The sequence below is a fragment of the Jaculus jaculus genome, chromosome 6 (assembly GCF_020740685.1).
Source record: "Jaculus jaculus isolate mJacJac1 chromosome 6, mJacJac1.mat.Y.cur, whole genome shotgun sequence".
Taxonomy (NCBI): domain Eukaryota; kingdom Metazoa; phylum Chordata; class Mammalia; order Rodentia; family Dipodidae; genus Jaculus; species Jaculus jaculus.
In genome coordinates, this window is record NC_059107.1 from 101,517,721 (window position 1) to 101,533,805 (window position 16,085).

At 50.5% G+C, this 16,085-nt stretch overlaps 4 protein-coding genes and 1 non-coding gene across 10 annotated transcripts in view; 3 read left to right on the top strand and 2 right to left on the bottom strand.

Annotated features, from left to right (window-relative positions):
- Window positions 1-1,132: 1,132 nt before the first annotated feature.
- LOC101617739 (25-hydroxyvitamin D-1 alpha hydroxylase, mitochondrial) lies at window positions 1,133-7,021 on the bottom strand. Its single transcript, XM_004650038.2, has 9 exons — window positions 6,784-7,021; window positions 5,915-6,105; window positions 5,227-5,429; window positions 4,536-4,736; window positions 4,277-4,449; window positions 3,897-4,069; window positions 3,626-3,704; window positions 2,670-2,867; window positions 1,133-2,085 (listed from the first exon to the last, which is right to left on the bottom strand). The coding sequence occupies exons 1-9, from the start codon at window positions 6,976-6,978 to the stop codon at window positions 1,972-1,974; spliced, it is 1,527 nt and encodes a 508-aa protein (XP_004650095.2). The 5' UTR covers window positions 6,979-7,021; the 3' UTR covers window positions 1,133-1,971.
- A 2,636-nt stretch (window positions 7,022-9,657) lies between these two features.
- Window positions 9,658-10,293, top strand: LOC101618045 (histone chaperone ASF1). Its single transcript, XM_012948404.2, is given in 3 exon segments — window positions 9,658-9,863; window positions 9,866-10,016; window positions 10,018-10,293. Coding segments are annotated over 3 exon segments (597 nt in total). The 5' UTR covers window positions 9,658-9,664; the 3' UTR covers window positions 10,265-10,293.
- LOC123461806 lies at window positions 10,237-10,343 on the top strand. The gene has a single exon (XR_006637871.1). It is a non-coding gene; the product is annotated as a U6 spliceosomal RNA (small nuclear RNA).
- A 689-nt stretch (window positions 10,344-11,032) lies between these two features.
- On the bottom strand, window positions 11,033-15,972 carry Mettl1 (methyltransferase 1, tRNA methylguanosine). 2 transcript variants are annotated; one of them, XM_045151958.1, is made up of 7 exons: window positions 15,179-15,972; window positions 13,926-14,089; window positions 13,676-13,792; window positions 12,886-13,070; window positions 12,676-12,789; window positions 12,419-12,520; window positions 11,033-12,285 (listed from the first exon to the last, which is right to left on the bottom strand). In XM_045151958.1, exons 1-7 carry the CDS (start codon window positions 15,289-15,291, stop codon window positions 12,130-12,132), a joined length of 951 nt encoding a protein of 316 aa, XP_045007893.1. In that variant the 5' UTR covers window positions 15,292-15,972; the 3' UTR covers window positions 11,033-12,129. The 2 variants fall into 2 exon arrangements, with proteins under 2 accessions (XP_045007893.1, XP_004650097.1); XM_004650040.2 differs by lacking the exon at window positions 13,676-13,792.
- Window positions 15,378-16,085, top strand: part of LOC101612122 (EEF1A lysine methyltransferase 3) — a 33,819-nt gene continuing 33,111 nt past the window's right edge. For 2 of the 5 annotated variants that reach the window (XM_045151955.1, XM_045151957.1), the window contains exon 1: window positions 15,378-15,749. In XM_045151955.1, coding sequence (XP_045007890.1) covers window positions 15,540-15,749 — 210 coding nt within the window. In that variant the 5' untranslated portion in view covers window positions 15,378-15,539. The other 3 variants (XM_045151953.1, XM_004650505.2, XM_045151954.1) reach the window with 3 other exon arrangements.

A 16,085-nucleotide genomic window follows, 5' to 3' on the forward strand; every position in this document is an offset into this window, starting at 1 on the left:
ACTTTCCTCCAGCACCCATGGAGAGGGCTAGGCCTGGGGCCAGCCATCAGTATGCTCTCCCTTCCCTTTCTCTAAGTTACAGAAATCATTGTCAAAAGGAGTCATGGGCACTGCTGCCCTCTTCAAGTGCACATTTCTGGGTGTCCATTGAGAAACTTGAGTTGATAGAATGTTTGTGGATTCTAGGAAAATGAGTTTGACAGAAAGGTGAACTCTATTACCCCTTAAAGCTTAAACCCACTAAAACCCAGGTCATTTGGGGTCAGGTTGAGTTTAGTGATAGGAAAGCAGAGGTAGCGACTCAGTGTGCAGTAGAATAGGCTATATGCTCTGTCCATCTACATCTTGCCACAGAAGGCCTGCTGGCTGCCAAGAGTTTCTGTGGTCAGAAAACCATGTCTAGGACAGGGGGCAGAGGTAATGTCAAATGATACCTCGACATCCAGCTAAGTGAAATGGGGGAGCAAAGGAGATGCAGGCCAGTGCTGACACGGGGAGGGTCATCTATCGGGAACAGAAGGAGCTGGACAGCGTGCTGACATCACAAGGGGAGTACTGTGTGCAGCCTCTGGGGGCCAGAGTGCTGACTCGGGAAAACAGATTTCCTTTGCCTAGACCCTTCCCTGTTCCTCAGTGCCCTAGGGCTCCTGGCCACTCTCACATTCAAATTTCATCCTGTTCAGCTGACTCCCCCGCCTGTGTTCCTATACTTCTCTGAAGGAAATTATCTTAGAATCACTGTTCCGGACAGGACAGAATGGTCATTCTATATATCCTTCAGTTCTGGGAAAATTACAGAAAGGTTATAAAAGTACTCTTACCAAAGTCAGCCACTTCTGCCCATCTCTGCAAATCCTTAGTTCCTCAACTGCTTTTACAGCTTAGCCATCACTCTCACTGTTCCCCACCACCCACTTAATCTCTTCCACGAAGCCAGACTTGGCTGATCCCAACTACCAACAGAAATGGGTCTGGGTTTGTCACAATCACAAACCACTCTCCCAGGTGGGGCATCTGGATCTCCCATTGTTGCAGGAGTTGCTCCCAGGATCCCAGAAGCTAACGTGGGAGGTAGGGGGTCAGCATCTTGCCAGAAGTAGGAGAAAAATAAGCCAAATGCCAAGGCTGAAACTTTTATTTTAAAAACTTTATTAATAACTATTAAAAATTCAGTATAAAAAAGACAGACGCCTGGACAAGGAACAGACCCAAAGATGGGAACTAAGTGGTAGGGAAAGCCTACTTATTAGTGGCCAGAGAGCCAACGAAAGCTTTAAAACTATTGTAAGCCAGGCCAGGACAGAGTCCCCTTGCCACTGGCCGGATAAAGAAGGAAGGGAACAGAGCCTGGTAAACTGTGCATCCTTCTGCCAGGTTCAATCTGAAGGTGTGTATGGTGTCACCTGGACAGGGATATAAAGGTCAAATAAGGCTAAGGGTGGTGGCTCATATCTGTAATCCAAGCACTAGGGAAGATGAGGCAAGGGTTCCAGGTCTGGGCTGTCTCAAACAAACAACAACCAAAAACCAAAAAACAACAACAACAAAACAGTAAGCAATAGGCCTCATCCTGTCACTTGAGAACCAACCAGGGGCCGAGCAGATACACACTTAGCTCATGTTGTGATAAATGCTTAGCTAGCAGCACCGGTGAAAACCAGTGGTTATTGGATCCTTCCTCAGGCCACCGAGGATTATTAGCATCTGAATTTGTCCTTGAGTGAGAGGTTCAAATCTGATCCGGATCCTTGAGGGATGATCAAGAGAAGCACTGTGCAGAAGAAGGGACCATGGTTTTTTCAGGACCCACTGAGTCAGGCCAACTATGTTCTTTACATGGATTAGGCCTGCTTCCTGCAGTTTGCTCAGATATACGGGTCTTGGGGGTGAGGCCTGACTTTTGTCCTGTGCCTAATAAGGAGAGCTCTAGCTGAACAGAAAGAGTGATGATGGCAGCCTCTGTCCACAGAACTATCTGTCCACAAACTGTAGATTGATGCTTCTCTCAGGTACCAGGACAGTGCGAGTCATGGGTCTGACTGGGGGAGCATCTGGTTCAGGCAGCACCTCAAAATGTGTCAAGATCTGGAAAGTGAAGAAGACTGGTTGGTAAAGAGCATTATTAGTATCAGACTGATTAATGTGGGGATGGTACATGTGGTCAACAGGGGACTTATTGGCACAGGAGGGGCTTTTGCCACTGCAAATGAACTACAGATGTACCATTTTGTGCATCTAGCTTTACAAGGTTAATGGGGAATTGAACATGGGAAGTCAGGCTTTGCAAGCAAGTGCTTTTAACTGTTGAGCCATCACTCCAGCTCATCTATTGAGTCTTTAAAAAAAAACATTTTATTGTTTATTTGAAAGTGACAGAAGGGGGAAGGGGAGAGAGAGAGAGAGAATATGAATGAATTGGTGTGTCAGGGTAGCCAGCCACTGCAAATGAACTTCAAATGCATGTGCCACATTGTGCATATGGCTTACATGGGTCCTGAGGAATTGAACCTGGGTCCTTTAGCTTTGCAGGCAAGTGCCTTAACCACCAAGCCATCCCTCCAGCCAGTGTTGAGTCTTATATTTTTTTTCTATGTCAGAGGAGTATAACATCCAACCTCAGAGAGTTTGGGTATTTCTAGTCAGGATGGTACAAAATCTAGATTACTCACCTGAGTCAAAGCCATTTGCAGCTCCAGCTCTGCTAGACGTCTCCCCATACAGCTGCGCTTGCCAAAGCCAAAGGGAAGAGATGCGAAAGGGTGGGGGGCTGGACCCTCCCCTAACCAACGAGCTGGATGAAAGGAATTTGGCTCTGGGAACTGGGAAGGGTCCCTTGAAGTAGCATAGTGACACAGAGAGACCAGTGTCTGGTGAAAGATGAACACAAACTTATCAGTTTGGTAGCCAGGTGTGTGGCCCTCACCTTTTATTCCAACCCTCACGAAATAGAGGCAGGAGGACAGTGAGTTTAAGGCCAATCTGGGCTCATAACAAGACCCTGTACTTTCTTTTTTAAATTAATTTAAAAGAAAGCAAGTGAGCTTAGGCACACCAGGGCCTCCTGCCACTGCAAATAAATTCCAAATGCATGTGCCACTTTGTGTACCTGACTATGTGGGTACTGCAGAATTGAACCCAGGCTGGCAGTCTTGGCAAGTAGTGAGCCATTTTTCTAGCTCAAGACCCTGTTCTTAGTACTGTCCTTCCAAAAACAAAACAACACAGACATCATGTCAACGGTGGTGGCACACGCCTTTAATCCCAGCACTTAGGAGGCATGAGGAGCACTGTGAGTTTGAGACCACCCTGAGACTACATAGTGAATTCCAGGTCAACTTGGGCTAGAGTGAGACCTTGAAAAACCAAAACAACAACAACAACAACAAAGACATCATTTTGGGTCCTGTAATATAGGATAGGGGAACATAAAAAAGATCAGTGGACTGAGACAAAAATAGATTCTGGTTGGTAATGAACTCTCTCTCTCCTGCTCTATATCCTAGAGGGATTATATCCTAGAGAGAGACACTGAGGTTAAAGGAAGAGTTGGAAGGCCTTTGGGGGAGTGTCTGAGAACAGGATTAGGACCCAAGATATGAATGGCTCCGCAAAAGAGTCTACTCACATTTTTAGGGATGACATAGTCACCCACATGAATATCTTTGTCTGGGACACGGGAATTTCCAGGTACCACAGGGTACAATCTAAGTCATAAAACAAGATGGAAACGGCAAGATGAGTTCATAGGCTCCTCCTAAATTACCTCCAGCTTCTAAGGTTCAGCCAAGAGCAAATGCCATTTTTCTCTCCTCTCACTCCCTGCTTCCATACACTATCTGCTTCCTCAACCCCATCCTAACATTTTTCGCTAGTGCTTCCCTTCCTTCCCCCCTCACCTTAGCACTTCCTTGACCACAGCCTTCAACAGGGGCAGCCGAGACAGAGCAGTGGATTGGACGCGGGCACAGGAGCCAGGGCCTAGGGCAGCTGTGATTTCAGAGTGGAGTGCGCACTGCACTTCAGGGTGTCGAGAGAGCTCGTAGAGGGCCCAGGAGAGCGTGTTGGAGACCTGGGGGAATAGGTGAGGACATCTCAGGTGCTAGGCATTGCAAGCCAGGTAAAAGGGTGGAGTAGGGGCAGCCTGGGAGCAAGGAGGTACTAAAGCAACGCTGGTCTACACGACCAGAGTGGAGTCCCTGAATCCAGAAAGTGTCTCCGGAGGTTGGGGAGCTTACATTCTGAAAGTGGGGCTCACAGCACGGAGGAAGAACCTTACCGTGTCCACTCCAGCCAGTAACAGCTCTGTCACATTCCCCACGATGGACTGAAGAGGCAATTTCTCCCGAAAAAGGAAGTAGGTTAGGTGAGGCCCAGACGACGGGCCCTTCGTAGGCTTTCCCGGGCTCCTCATGGTCACCTCACCCTCTCGCTGCTCCACGTGCTGCTGGGCTGGACGAGAAGCCACAAGGATGCCTAGCTTCTCCTACGTAGCTTTGTGACCCCTCCCCCACATCCCTCTCAGTTTTGTGCCTTACCAAAGGCAAACAACTGGTCCCAGTCTCGGCAAAGACGGTCCCAGGGCCCGGGCACAAGACGGTGCATCCAGCTGGGCATCGCCATGGTCAGCAGCGTGGACACAAACACCGAGCCTACTGCACGGATGAAGGTCTCTGTGTCCGGGGGTACTTCGGCCTCCAGGCAGCCCAGGCGCGACCCCAGCAGAACCGCGGCTATGCCTGGCCGAGAGGGGGCGCTGTTAGGCCCCAGCGTCGAGGGTGGGTGGCGGGTACCACCTATACCTGCCTTTCTTTTCTTCCTTCTAGTCCACGCTGACCTGGCATTCACTGTATAGTCTCGGGGTGGCCCCGAACTCACAGCAATCCTCCTACCTCTGCCTCCCAAGTCCTGGGATTAAAGGCGTGCAGCACACCCGGCTCTTTCTTTCTTTCTTTCTTTCTTTCTTTCTTTCTTTCTTTCTTTCTTTCTTTCTTTCTTCCTTCCTTCCTTCCTTCCTTCCTTCCTTCCTTCCTTCCTTCCTTCCTTCCTCCTTCCTCTCCTCCTCCTCCTCCTCCCTCCTCCCTCCTTCCTTCCTTCCTTCCTTCCTTCCTTCCTTTCTTTCCTTCTTTCCTTTCCTTCCTTCCCCTCCCCTCCCCTCCTCTCCTCTCCTCTCCCCTCTTTCCCTCCCTCCCTCCCTCCCTTCCTTCTTTATTTATTTATTTTTGATACCTTCCAGTCCAAACTTGTAAAACTCTCCTGCCACGTTCCGAACCAGGTTCGGCGGGCCGGTGCCACGTCCTCGCTGGCTCTTGAGTCGTCGCACAAGGTCACGGACCACACTGTCCAGGGTCTCAGCGTAGCCCGCGGCCGCTGGAGGCCGGAGGAGCAGAGGGGCCAGGAGGCTGCGGAGCCGCTGCCATTCCCCACCTTCCCTGCGGGGTGCCCAGAGGGCGCATCAGGGCGGCGTGCGTGCGCGCGGAGGAGGCGGGGTGGCCTGGGCACCGCGCCTGCTGCCTCCGGGGAGAGAAACTGCTCCTGCCTGCGCTCAGCGTCCATCCTCCTCCTCTTTACCCAGTTCCTGACCGGGGCGAGGGGGGAGGTGGTGGATTCCCAGGTAACCTGAGTCACAGACGCTACATTCTACCCCGATTCAAGAATTCTCAGCCCTTCCGCCGGTTCCCAGGATTCTAGGCTCGAACTATAAGGAGGCGGGGGCGGGGGCGAGGACCGGGCTCAACCCGAGTATGGACCGAACACACCCTAGAACCTGAAGCTGCCAGAAAAGGGGGATGGAAACTGTCGACCTCCTTCAAGCCACCGGACAGGTCGTGTCGTGACCCTCCGCAGGAGAGGGTCGGGATGGGACGGAGGGGGGAGGTGGGGTGGGGAGCTATGGGCCCAGGCCGAGAGGACTCACGCGGTGAGCAGCCCGCAAGCCCGCTGGTGGCGGCGACGGTGCTCCGCCCAAGAGGAGAAGCTGCAACGCTCGGGACAAGGACCCTCCTGTCGCAGCACCTGTTCCACCAGTGCGGGGGCGGCCACGTACACCGTGCGCAGTGTACCGAAGCTGGCCGACCACACTGGCCCGAAGCGCGCAGCGCCTTGCACCTGGAAAACCCACCCAGCAGACACTTGGGCTGGGGACTCTCAGCTGGGCTTCAGAGGGCTTTGGCTAGACTTTGGAAGAGGGATTCGTAAACGGCCCTGATGTTACAATCTTTTTCTCTCATCCCATTAACGTTTAAGTTGGATGGGCGAAACAGAGGAACTTTGCATAAAGCAGGCGGCATCTTTGGTCACCTGGGTTTAGCCCATGTGGAGAAATTCCTCAAAGGGTTTCTTAAACTGCATCTCAGAACCAGCCTCCAGTAAAACATCGAGGAGTGCGTCGCTTGAAGCGAGCCCTATCGCCTGCTTCCTTCTCTCTCAAGCGCTTGCCCCAGACCTGCACGGCATCCCAGGTGTTTGAACAGCCAGAGTACAACGCTTTGCTGGATGTTGGAATGGACTCCGGGGCAGTACAGCTCACCTCCTCTAATCCCAAACTTTCCTTTTTCATAACCCATGGGTATCTTCCCCCCGCACCCCCTCCCCCGAGGTAGGGTTTCATGTTAGCCCAGGCTGACCTGGAATTCAATCCTAGGGTGGCCTCGAACTCACTGCCATCCTACCTCAGCCTCCGGATTAAAGGCGTGCGCCGCCACCATCCATTCTTACTAGCATTCACTCCTGCGCTCTGCACTAGTCTGCCCTCATTAAAGACAGCTAGAACCTCGTCCCTCCTACCTGCAGGTCATGTAGCCTGGACAGCCCCCCTTTGCAGAAAAGTTCAGCCAGGAAGCTAGGCATGGAGGGACCCGGGATGCCCCTCAAGCTTGGGAGGGCTGAATTGGAGCCTCGCGAACCCAGGGAGGCAATCAACCGTGGAGACCAGCGGATTCCGTGGAACACTCTGGAGGCCAGTTTAACAGTCTGGGTCATGGTTAAATTCAGGGAGCCCGCTCAAGAGAGCACTTCTCGGGAGCATCTTGCCTGTTCCCCTATTTAACCCTTGAGGAGGTGATGACACCCCCTCTGCAAGATCCTCAGCCAATCCGCCCGGCGAGGGGTCCCGGGAGAGATCAGCACGGAGGGACAGTAGGCGGGGCTGGAACTTTACTGGCTCCTTTGGTTGTGTTGCAATGACCTTCAAGGGAGGCCGGGCTCCTCCAGTGCTAATGCCCTGGTCCAGCCGCCTAAGGGTCTTTTCCCGGGAATGGCTATTTAGAATGGATTACAGGAGACAATCCCTGGTATTCCCACTAATTCCTAAGGAAGCCAAGTCCCTTCAAATCCGTCTTCCAACTCCTTGCAAGATGGAAAACTAGGTAGAGGCACAATGCACCGGTCCCAAATTCTGTTCACTGGGCTGCCCCTTCTGTCTTTGTGAGAACTTTCCTGAACCAGCTACCCCTTTCTCTCCCCACTGTATAGATAGTATGGGCTAATGGGTTAAAACGACTCCCGGCACCTTCACCTTTCTTAGAGAAAGGTCTTTTAGCTCAAAAGCCCCCTCCTTCCAGCCATAGAACTGGAGTTTAAAGAACAAAAATGGAGGAGCTTTAATTTATTATTTTGATTTTTCGAGGTAGGGTTTCATTCTAGCCCAGGCTGACCTGGAGTTCACTATGGAGTCTCTGGGTGGCCTCCAACTGAAGGCCACTCTCCTACCTCTGCCTCCCGAGTGCTGGGAGTAAAGATGTGTGCCACCATGGCCAGCTTGAAGGAGCTTTTTAAAATAAACAACAAAAATATTTTATTTATTTACTTGAGAAAGAGGCAGATGGAGAGCGGTATGGGCTAGCCAGAGCCTCTTGCTACCGTAAATGTAGTCCAGATGTATGTGCCACTTTGTGATCTGGCATTGTGGGTACTGGGGAATTGAATCTGGGCCATCAAGATTTACAAGCAACCTCCATTTAACTGCTGAGCCATCTCTCTAGCCCCACGAAGAAGCTTTTTTTTTTTTTTTTTGTTTTTTCGAGGTAGGGTCTCACTCTGGCCCAGGCTGACCTGGAATTAACTCTGTCATCTCAGGGTGGCCTTGAACTCATGGCAATCCTCCTCCCCCTGCCTCCTGAGTGCTGGGATTAAAGGCATGCGCCACCATGCCCGGCTTATGAAGGAGCTTTTTACAAAGTAGAGAAGTGTAGAGATATTCTCTGGGACCTTAAGTGGAATAAAGGCTAACTAAGCTCATCCTTGAATCCCAAGTTGACTCAGAGTTCTGTGGATACCTTTCTGTTCAACGGATCTTTCCATTTTGAGCCACAGAATCCTCCAGCTCAGGAACAGGGGAGATGGCTCAGTAGGTAACAGACTTGCTGCACAAGCATGAGGACTCGAGTTCAATCCCCGCTGTCCACATAAAAAGCTAGAAGACATGGACCAGGTGTGGTGGTGCATGCCTTTAATCCCAGCACTTGGGAGGCAGAGGCATGAGGATCGCTGAGAGTTCAAGACCACCCTGAAACTACAAATTCCAGGTCAGCCTGGGCTACAGTGAGACCCTATTAAAAAAACAAAAACAAAAACAACCCTGGACATGGGACTGGAGTGGTGGCTCACAGGGTGCTAGCCTGCAAAGCCTTCAGGCCTGGATTCAACTCCTGAGTACCCACACAAAGCCAGCAGCACAAAGTGGTGCATACATCTGGAGTTCATCTTCAGCATGCTGCAGGGGTCCTGGCACACCTCCTCTCTCTGCTTGCAAATAAATAAACAAAAATATTTTTTAGAGCTGGAGGGATGGCTTGGTGGTTAAGGCACCTGCCAGCAAAATCTAACAACCCGGGTTCAATTCTCCAGTACCCACATATAGCCAGATGCACAAACTGGCACATGTCTGGAGTTAGTTTGCAGTAACTGGAAGCATGCCCATTGTTTCTATCTCTCTGCTTGCAAATAAATATACAAAAATATTTTTTAGAGCTGGAGAGATGGCTTAGAAGTTAAGGCATTTGGCTGCAAAGCCTAGGGACCCATGTTCAACTTTCCAGATCCAACATAAGCCAGATGCACAAAAGTGAGGCAAGACCAGAAAAAAACAAGTTTATAAAGGCCGGGCTGGTGGTGCACGCCTTTAATCCCAGCACTTGTGAGGCAAAGGTAGGATTGCTCAGAGTTCGAGGCAACCCTGAGACTACATAGTGAATTCCAGGTCAGCTTGAGCTAGTGAGACCCTATCTTGAAAAACCAAAATAAACAAATAAATAAATAGTGCAAGTATCTGGAGTTTGACTGTAGTAGCTGAGGCCCTGGCATTCTCTTTTTTTTTGGCCTGGAGGGATGACTTAACCCTTAAGGTGCTAGCCTACATAGGGCAAAGAACCCAGGTTTGATTCCCCAAGCAAGACCCACGTAAGCCAGGTGCACAAGAAGGCGCATGCTTCTGGAGTTCATTTGCAGCAGCAGCAGGACTTGGTGTGCCCATTCTTTCTCTTTACCTGCCTCTTTCTCTCTCTCAAATAAATAAAAGAAGTTTTAAATATGGAAATATTCTCTTAAACTTTATTTATTTAGTGCTGTGGCTCGGCTTGGCTCAGTGTGGGGTGGCAGGCGGGGATTGGCGGCGGTGGGGGACAGGATGGAGGGGCGCCAGGCCCGAGCCCATTGTTTTCTTCAAAATATGGCAAAGGTTCAGGTGAACAATGTAGTGGTGCTGGACAAGCCGTCTCCCTTCTACAACCCCTTCCAGATCACCTTCAAGTTCATCGAGGACCTGTCTGAAGACTTGGAATGGAAAATTATCTATGTGGGCTCCGCAGAAAGTGAAGAATATGACCAAGTTTTAGACTCTGTTTTAGTGGGCCCTGTTCCTGCCAGGAGACAATGTTTGTGTTTCAGGCTCATGCACCTAGCCCAGGACTCATTCCAGATGCAGACGCAGTGGGTGTAACAGTTGTGCTAATTACTTGCACCTATGAAGGTCAGGAATTTATTAGAGTTGGCTATTATGTAAATAATGAATATACTGAAACAATTAAGGGAAACTCCACCAGTAAAGCCAGAGTTTTCTAAGCTTCAAAGGAACATTTTGGCATCTAATCCCAGAGTCACAAGGTTCCACATTAACTGGGAAGATAACACAGAAAACCTGGAAGATGCAGAGATCAGTAATCCAAATCTACAGTTCCTTCTTTCCACAGATGCAATACCCTCAGCATCAAAGGGATGGTCCACATCAGAAAACTCACTAACGTGCTTGCTTCGGCAGCACACATGCTAAAATTGGAACAATACAGAGAAGATTAGCATGGCCCCTGTGCAAGGATGACACGCAAATTCGTGAAGCGTTCCATATTTAAAAAAAAAAAAAAAAAAACCTCACTAAATGTCACATTGGAATCCCACATGGACTGCATGTGACTACCTGCCATCCCATTAGTACAAATTAAGCTATTAAAAACAACGATTTTCCTGAAGTACACAGTCAAGACACCATGTGAAGAATTTGTTAAAAACATCCTGTAGAAAGTTTATCAGAAACAAGTATTTGAACAAATTGTGGAATATAAATACAACTATTTAAAAAAATTATTATTTTTTTTGGCTTTTCAAGGTAGGTCTTGCTTTAGACCAGGCTGACCTGGAATTAGTCTCAGGTGGCCTCAAATTCACAGCAATCGTCCTACCTCTGCCTCCTGAGTGCTGGGACTAAAGGTGAGTGGCACCACACCTGGCTTAAAAATATCATATATATATATATCTGGAATTAGCTGGGCATGGTGACACATATCTTTAATCCCAGCACTCAGGAGGGAGAGGTAGGAGGGTCTCTGTGAGTTTGAGGTCTGAGACTATATAGTGAATTCCAGGTCAGCCTGGGCTAGAGAGAGTGAGACCCTACCTTAGAAAAACAAACAAAAAAGGCTGGATATTTCCTAGTGTGGTGGTACACACCTTGAATCCCAGCACTCAGGAGGCAAAGGTAGGGGATCAATGTGAGCTCAAGGTCAGCTTGGAACTATAGAATTCCCAGTCAGCCTGGGGAGATGGTTCAGTGGTTAAAAGCATTTCCTTATGAAGCCTGCCAGCCAGGGTTCAATTCCCTAGCGACCATACAAAGCCACATGCAAAAGCTGGGCATGGTCACACATGTCTGTAACCTCAGCCCTGAGTTGGGCAGACAGTATCGTTGAGGTTCACTGGTCAGCCAGTCTAACCAAAAGACAGCAAGAACACCTGATATTCTCTGCATTCCTCACACGTGTGTGTCTGTGCACATGTATATGCACACAAACATGCATGCACCACATACACAATTCACATACACAAACTACGTATACTAAATAACACATAAAACCAGGCGTGGTGGCGCACGCCTTTAATCCCAGCACTTGGGAGGCAGAGGTAGGAGGACTGCCCAGAGTTCAAGGCCACCCTGAGACTCCATAGTGAATTCCGGGTCAGCCTGGGCTAGAGTGAGACCCTACCTTGAAAAACAAAAAAAATAAAAAATAAGACTCCTCCAGTTTAGTTCTCTACTTCTCCCCTCGTCCTCCCCTCCCTTAACAGTCCTCTCATCACCCTAATTAGGCTGTGTGCCAGTCAGTCCTGAAGTTCAGCAATCAAAGGTCAATATGAAAAAAGTGAGGGTCTCTGCTCCCTTGCCCTCCAGTGACAGCGACAATAAAGGGAACACAGATTGCCCAGGTCAGTTGAAGGTAGGCAGATGAGAGGAGGCATGTGATACACACCCAGGTCTTTCCTGAGAAATAGCAGCATGGGCACGTGGGCATGCACATCTTATCCTCAGGACTGCAAAGTAAACATAAGCGATGGTACATTTGAGCCAAGCAGACAGTTCAGAAAGTGGACCATTGCATTCTTCTCTCTAGCTGAGGAGAAACAAGAGGACAGTGCTGGGGGAGGTCAAGACCCCACACCTCTCCAAAGATTCCTCTGGTCCAAGGTCCTTTGACCTTCCCAGTCAGCTCTGTTTTCTGTTGGCAGGGGAGGGGCCAGAAGGTAAGAGGAGCCAGGAATGGCATGAACACAGGCTGTACCCCAACTTCTTGGAGAGAGCCCAGTCTCACAGCTGGGGTGGAGGTGGTGGTCTCCTTTCCGGTCTCTGGAAGATGGGTTGAGCAGTCAGTAACCAGGCACAGTGGGGTTGGAGGTCACTGCCTGGAGGATGGGGTCCTGTATTCTTCGGAAGACGGCTGGGAAATTTTTTCCTCCATTGCGTAGAACTTTCTTTCCTTCCTCAGTTGAAGTGCCTAGATGTCCCACAATTGGGTCTTCACTCTGGGGAAGAAGGGTCCAGTATATCCCTGGCCACCTTTCAGACTGCTCTGGGTCTCAAGATTCCCATCTTCCCTATCCTAAGTCAGGTTCAAAGACTACACCACCGATCTGGAATGGGTCTTATCCTACTTACCAGCTCCTCCAGAGGCACACGCTCAAACAGTGGATGCCCTTCAAAGTGGGTGCACATCCACTGGTGTAGCTCCAGCACATCTGTTACAGTATATACCAGGCCCTGTATAAGCAAGGTCATTCTAAACAGAGGCTGCATGCAACTGAGCAGTGACATGATGATGTAAATGATGGTGTGATACCTAAATGCCCCCACAACGAATACTGAATGATGGTCTCCTGGGTAAACTACTCACATTATTTTTCTTTCAAACTCACCCCAACTCTCAGCACGTAGGCATATTCTGCCAGCAGTGTAGGACTGATGATTCTCCACTTGTGTTTTGTTCGCTTGAAATGTGGGTCAGGGAAGAGGAAGAACATCTTTGTCAGCTGTGAGGTAGACATGTACCAACAGGGTTTGTTATGAGCAACTAACCACCATGCTCCATCTGCCTACCAGCTGAACCCACCACTGCTGCTTCCCACCTGGCCCTTGCGGAAGAAGTTAGGAAGGTGTTTCATGGCATTACTGCGGAGACAGGCAATATTCTGGAAGCCACCTCCAGGAGCTGCACGTAGAGCCCGAATCCGGTCTTGTACATAGTCCGACACCTTCACCCGAATCTCCAGACCCAGAATCAGAGTGTTAGGGAAGAGTGGAGACAGTTCCACTGGAGACAGAAATAGCAATAGGATCATCAATCTCATACTTGCAGAAGTGCAAAGAGGTTAACATAAGAATGAAGGCTTCAATTAGCAATTACTGAAGTCAGAAGTGGGGGCAGAGATATTTATATGGATAGATCTCTGCAGAAGAGACAAGGAAGATACAAAAATTGTCATTACAGGCACAATCTGCAATTACTTTAGGGTTTTTACAAGGACTTCATACAGGGTCTCACTCAATCGTTGTCTTTGGTAGACTGTGAAGATGAGGAAAGTGAGGCTCAGAAATGCTCAAGATCATACAATTAACAAAGAGGAGAGCTGAAACTTGAGTCAAAGTTTTCCACCTCCAAGTAACATATTCCTCCTCTACTTTAGGCAGCTACCTGTGTGGGGACATCTAAAACTATGGAAGTGTGTTGTCATGCATGGCCGGGACAAGACAAACAATGTAAGAGGAATCCCAAAACAAGAGAGTGGAGCAGAAAGAATGTGTACTGGTAAGAGAGGGGGCAGGTGAGAGGTGGTGGTGGAATCCCTGAGAAAGACAGTTCAGGATCAGTGGCCACAGTGGCTGATCTCTGACGCTTGTGCTGACCAGCTTACTGACCCAGCACAGAGCAGGTGAAATGGCTCATGCAGGAACTGGAGCCAGACAGGACAACCCAGGTTCTAAGAGGGACTTGAGGTAGCCTCCCCCACCTTCTCCAGGGCAAAGGCCACAGACCTAGAGTAGAGAGAAAGCATAGGCTCTGATGTCACCAGTGTCTGATCCAAAAGGTCAACTATGGTCCCCACCGATCTGCTGAGATGGCAGAACCTTGGCCTCTGCTTGTCCAGAGAGAGGCACGAAGCATTACCTAACAAGCCACCATAACCACAGCCGATGTCTGCAAACTCCACTTGAGCCTCAGCTTGCTTCTTTTTCTTGTCCTTCGGGTCATCATGGCTCGGATTTTGAGTGAGTGGAGCAAAGAACTCTGGGTATAGCTCAGACCAATCCATCTCCTCTGGCTTTACAGGGCTATTGGGAAGACATGACATATGAGAAGGTTGGTGATACCATTTCAGAAGGGCTACTGGTTGTGTGAGGGTGGGAAGTAGATTTTTCGAAACCTGCAACAGAGAGGGCCCTCTGACCACTGGAAGACACCATAGAAAGCCCCTTGGCTCCCAGGGTGAATCACAGGCCCATCATGAGACCAGGAATGCTGACCTGCCAATCTCCATTTCTCAGGGTTGATGTGTTCCTAGCCAGAGACTGGCTACCTAAGGTACTGGGTTACACTTTTATTTATGTGGTCTGTGGGAAGAGGATGGAGTAGGAAGGTACCAAGATTGTGAGTATGTTTGTCTTGTTATATCCAACAAACAAAATTAAAAGATAGAAATAACCTGTAGTTTCAGTAGTACTTGCAACATTTAAAAAATTAATTTATTTATTTTGTTTATTATTTATTTATTTATTTGAGAGCGACAGAGAGAGAGAGAGGGGCGCAGAGAGAAAGAATGGGCAAGCCAGGGCCTCCAGCCACTGCAAACGAACTCCAGACACGTGTGCCCCCTTGTGCATCTGGCTAACGTGGGTCCTGGGGAATCGAGCCTCGAACCGGGGTCCTTATGCTTCACAGGCAAGCGCTTAACCGCTAAGCCTTCTCTCCAGCCCTAATTTATTTATTTTGAGAGAGAGAGAGAGAGAGAGAGAGAGAAAGTGGCAGAGAGCGAGAGAGAGAGAGAATGGGTGCACCGGGGCCACTAGCCACTGCAAACTCCACAAGTGTGCGCCACCTGGCTTTACGTGGGTACCGGGGAACTGAACCTGGGTCCTTTGGCTTTGTCGGCAAGCGCCTTAACTGCTAAGCCATTTCCCTAGCCCTCAGCAGCATGTTTTTCTCTTCCTAGACTTGGCACCATTACCTAGACTTAGGCTAAAACAACACAACCCCTAGCACTGCGCTCTAGGACAAACTACCGGAGCCACGCCCCCAACCGACGTCACGGATCCGAGCCTCCCGCCCATTTCACGTCCTCGCTCAGGTCTCAGTTCTGTGGCTCTCCCAGTCTGCCTTGAGACCCCGGCCCTCTACTCTCTCCCCCGGGCAGGCCCGCTCACTAGCACAGCGTGTGGTCCGCCATGGGGTTGGAGTGTGCGCGCTGGCGGTAGTAGCGCTTCTGAGGCTGCGGGGCCTCGGCTACCGCCGCATTCCCAGCCTCCGCTCCCGCCATGATGCTGGCTCGCTGGCTTCCTCAGAGTCCACGTGGAGACTGGAGGTCCGGGGCGCGGGATGATGACGAAAGCAGACCCCGCCTCTTAAAGGCGCAGGGACAAATTCGGCTGAGCTGTTCTGGGAGGTCCGCGAGGGCAGAGCGCATCTCCCGGGCTCATCTTTCTCGGGACTGGAGGGTCCGACCCGGGGGTCCCGGCCTCTTTCCTGAGGCCCTGCCTGGTCCGGGTCTCTGGGCTGGTTACGGCCATGAGTGTGCCCCGCAGTGACGGGGATTTGGGGGCTCGCCTCCACCCGGAGACACGGTGGGTCTCGAGCCCGGGTTCTCCTCCGCCCTGGTCTCAGGCCGCGTCAGCCTGGCCTGACCTGAGTGGTCCTATGTGGGTCCTGTGGGGTGTGCTCTTGGAAGCGGGGCTCGGTCCCTCATCACCTCCAGGAAGTCCAACTGGAGGAAGCAGGGTAAATTGGGGAGGCGGGGCCGGGTGCCACGGGGCAGCCTGGACGGACCGCGGCTCTCATCCTGCACCCCGCACCGAGCCCGGGTCCGAGCGCTGGCCGTGGTCCTGGGGCCCGTCCTCCCTCCGCCCGATGGCCAACTCCCGCCGCGATTCTGAGACCGAACCCGAATCGGTGTTCCCTCGGGAGCTCGGGCTCTTCACCGACTCTTACTCGGAGAACAGCCGGTTCTGCTTCTGTGGACACGAGCTGAGCATCACGCAAAACTTTGGGTCGCGCCTCGGGGTGGCGGCGCGAGTGTGGGATGCGGTGAGGAATTGCGAGGGAAGGTCCCCAGGA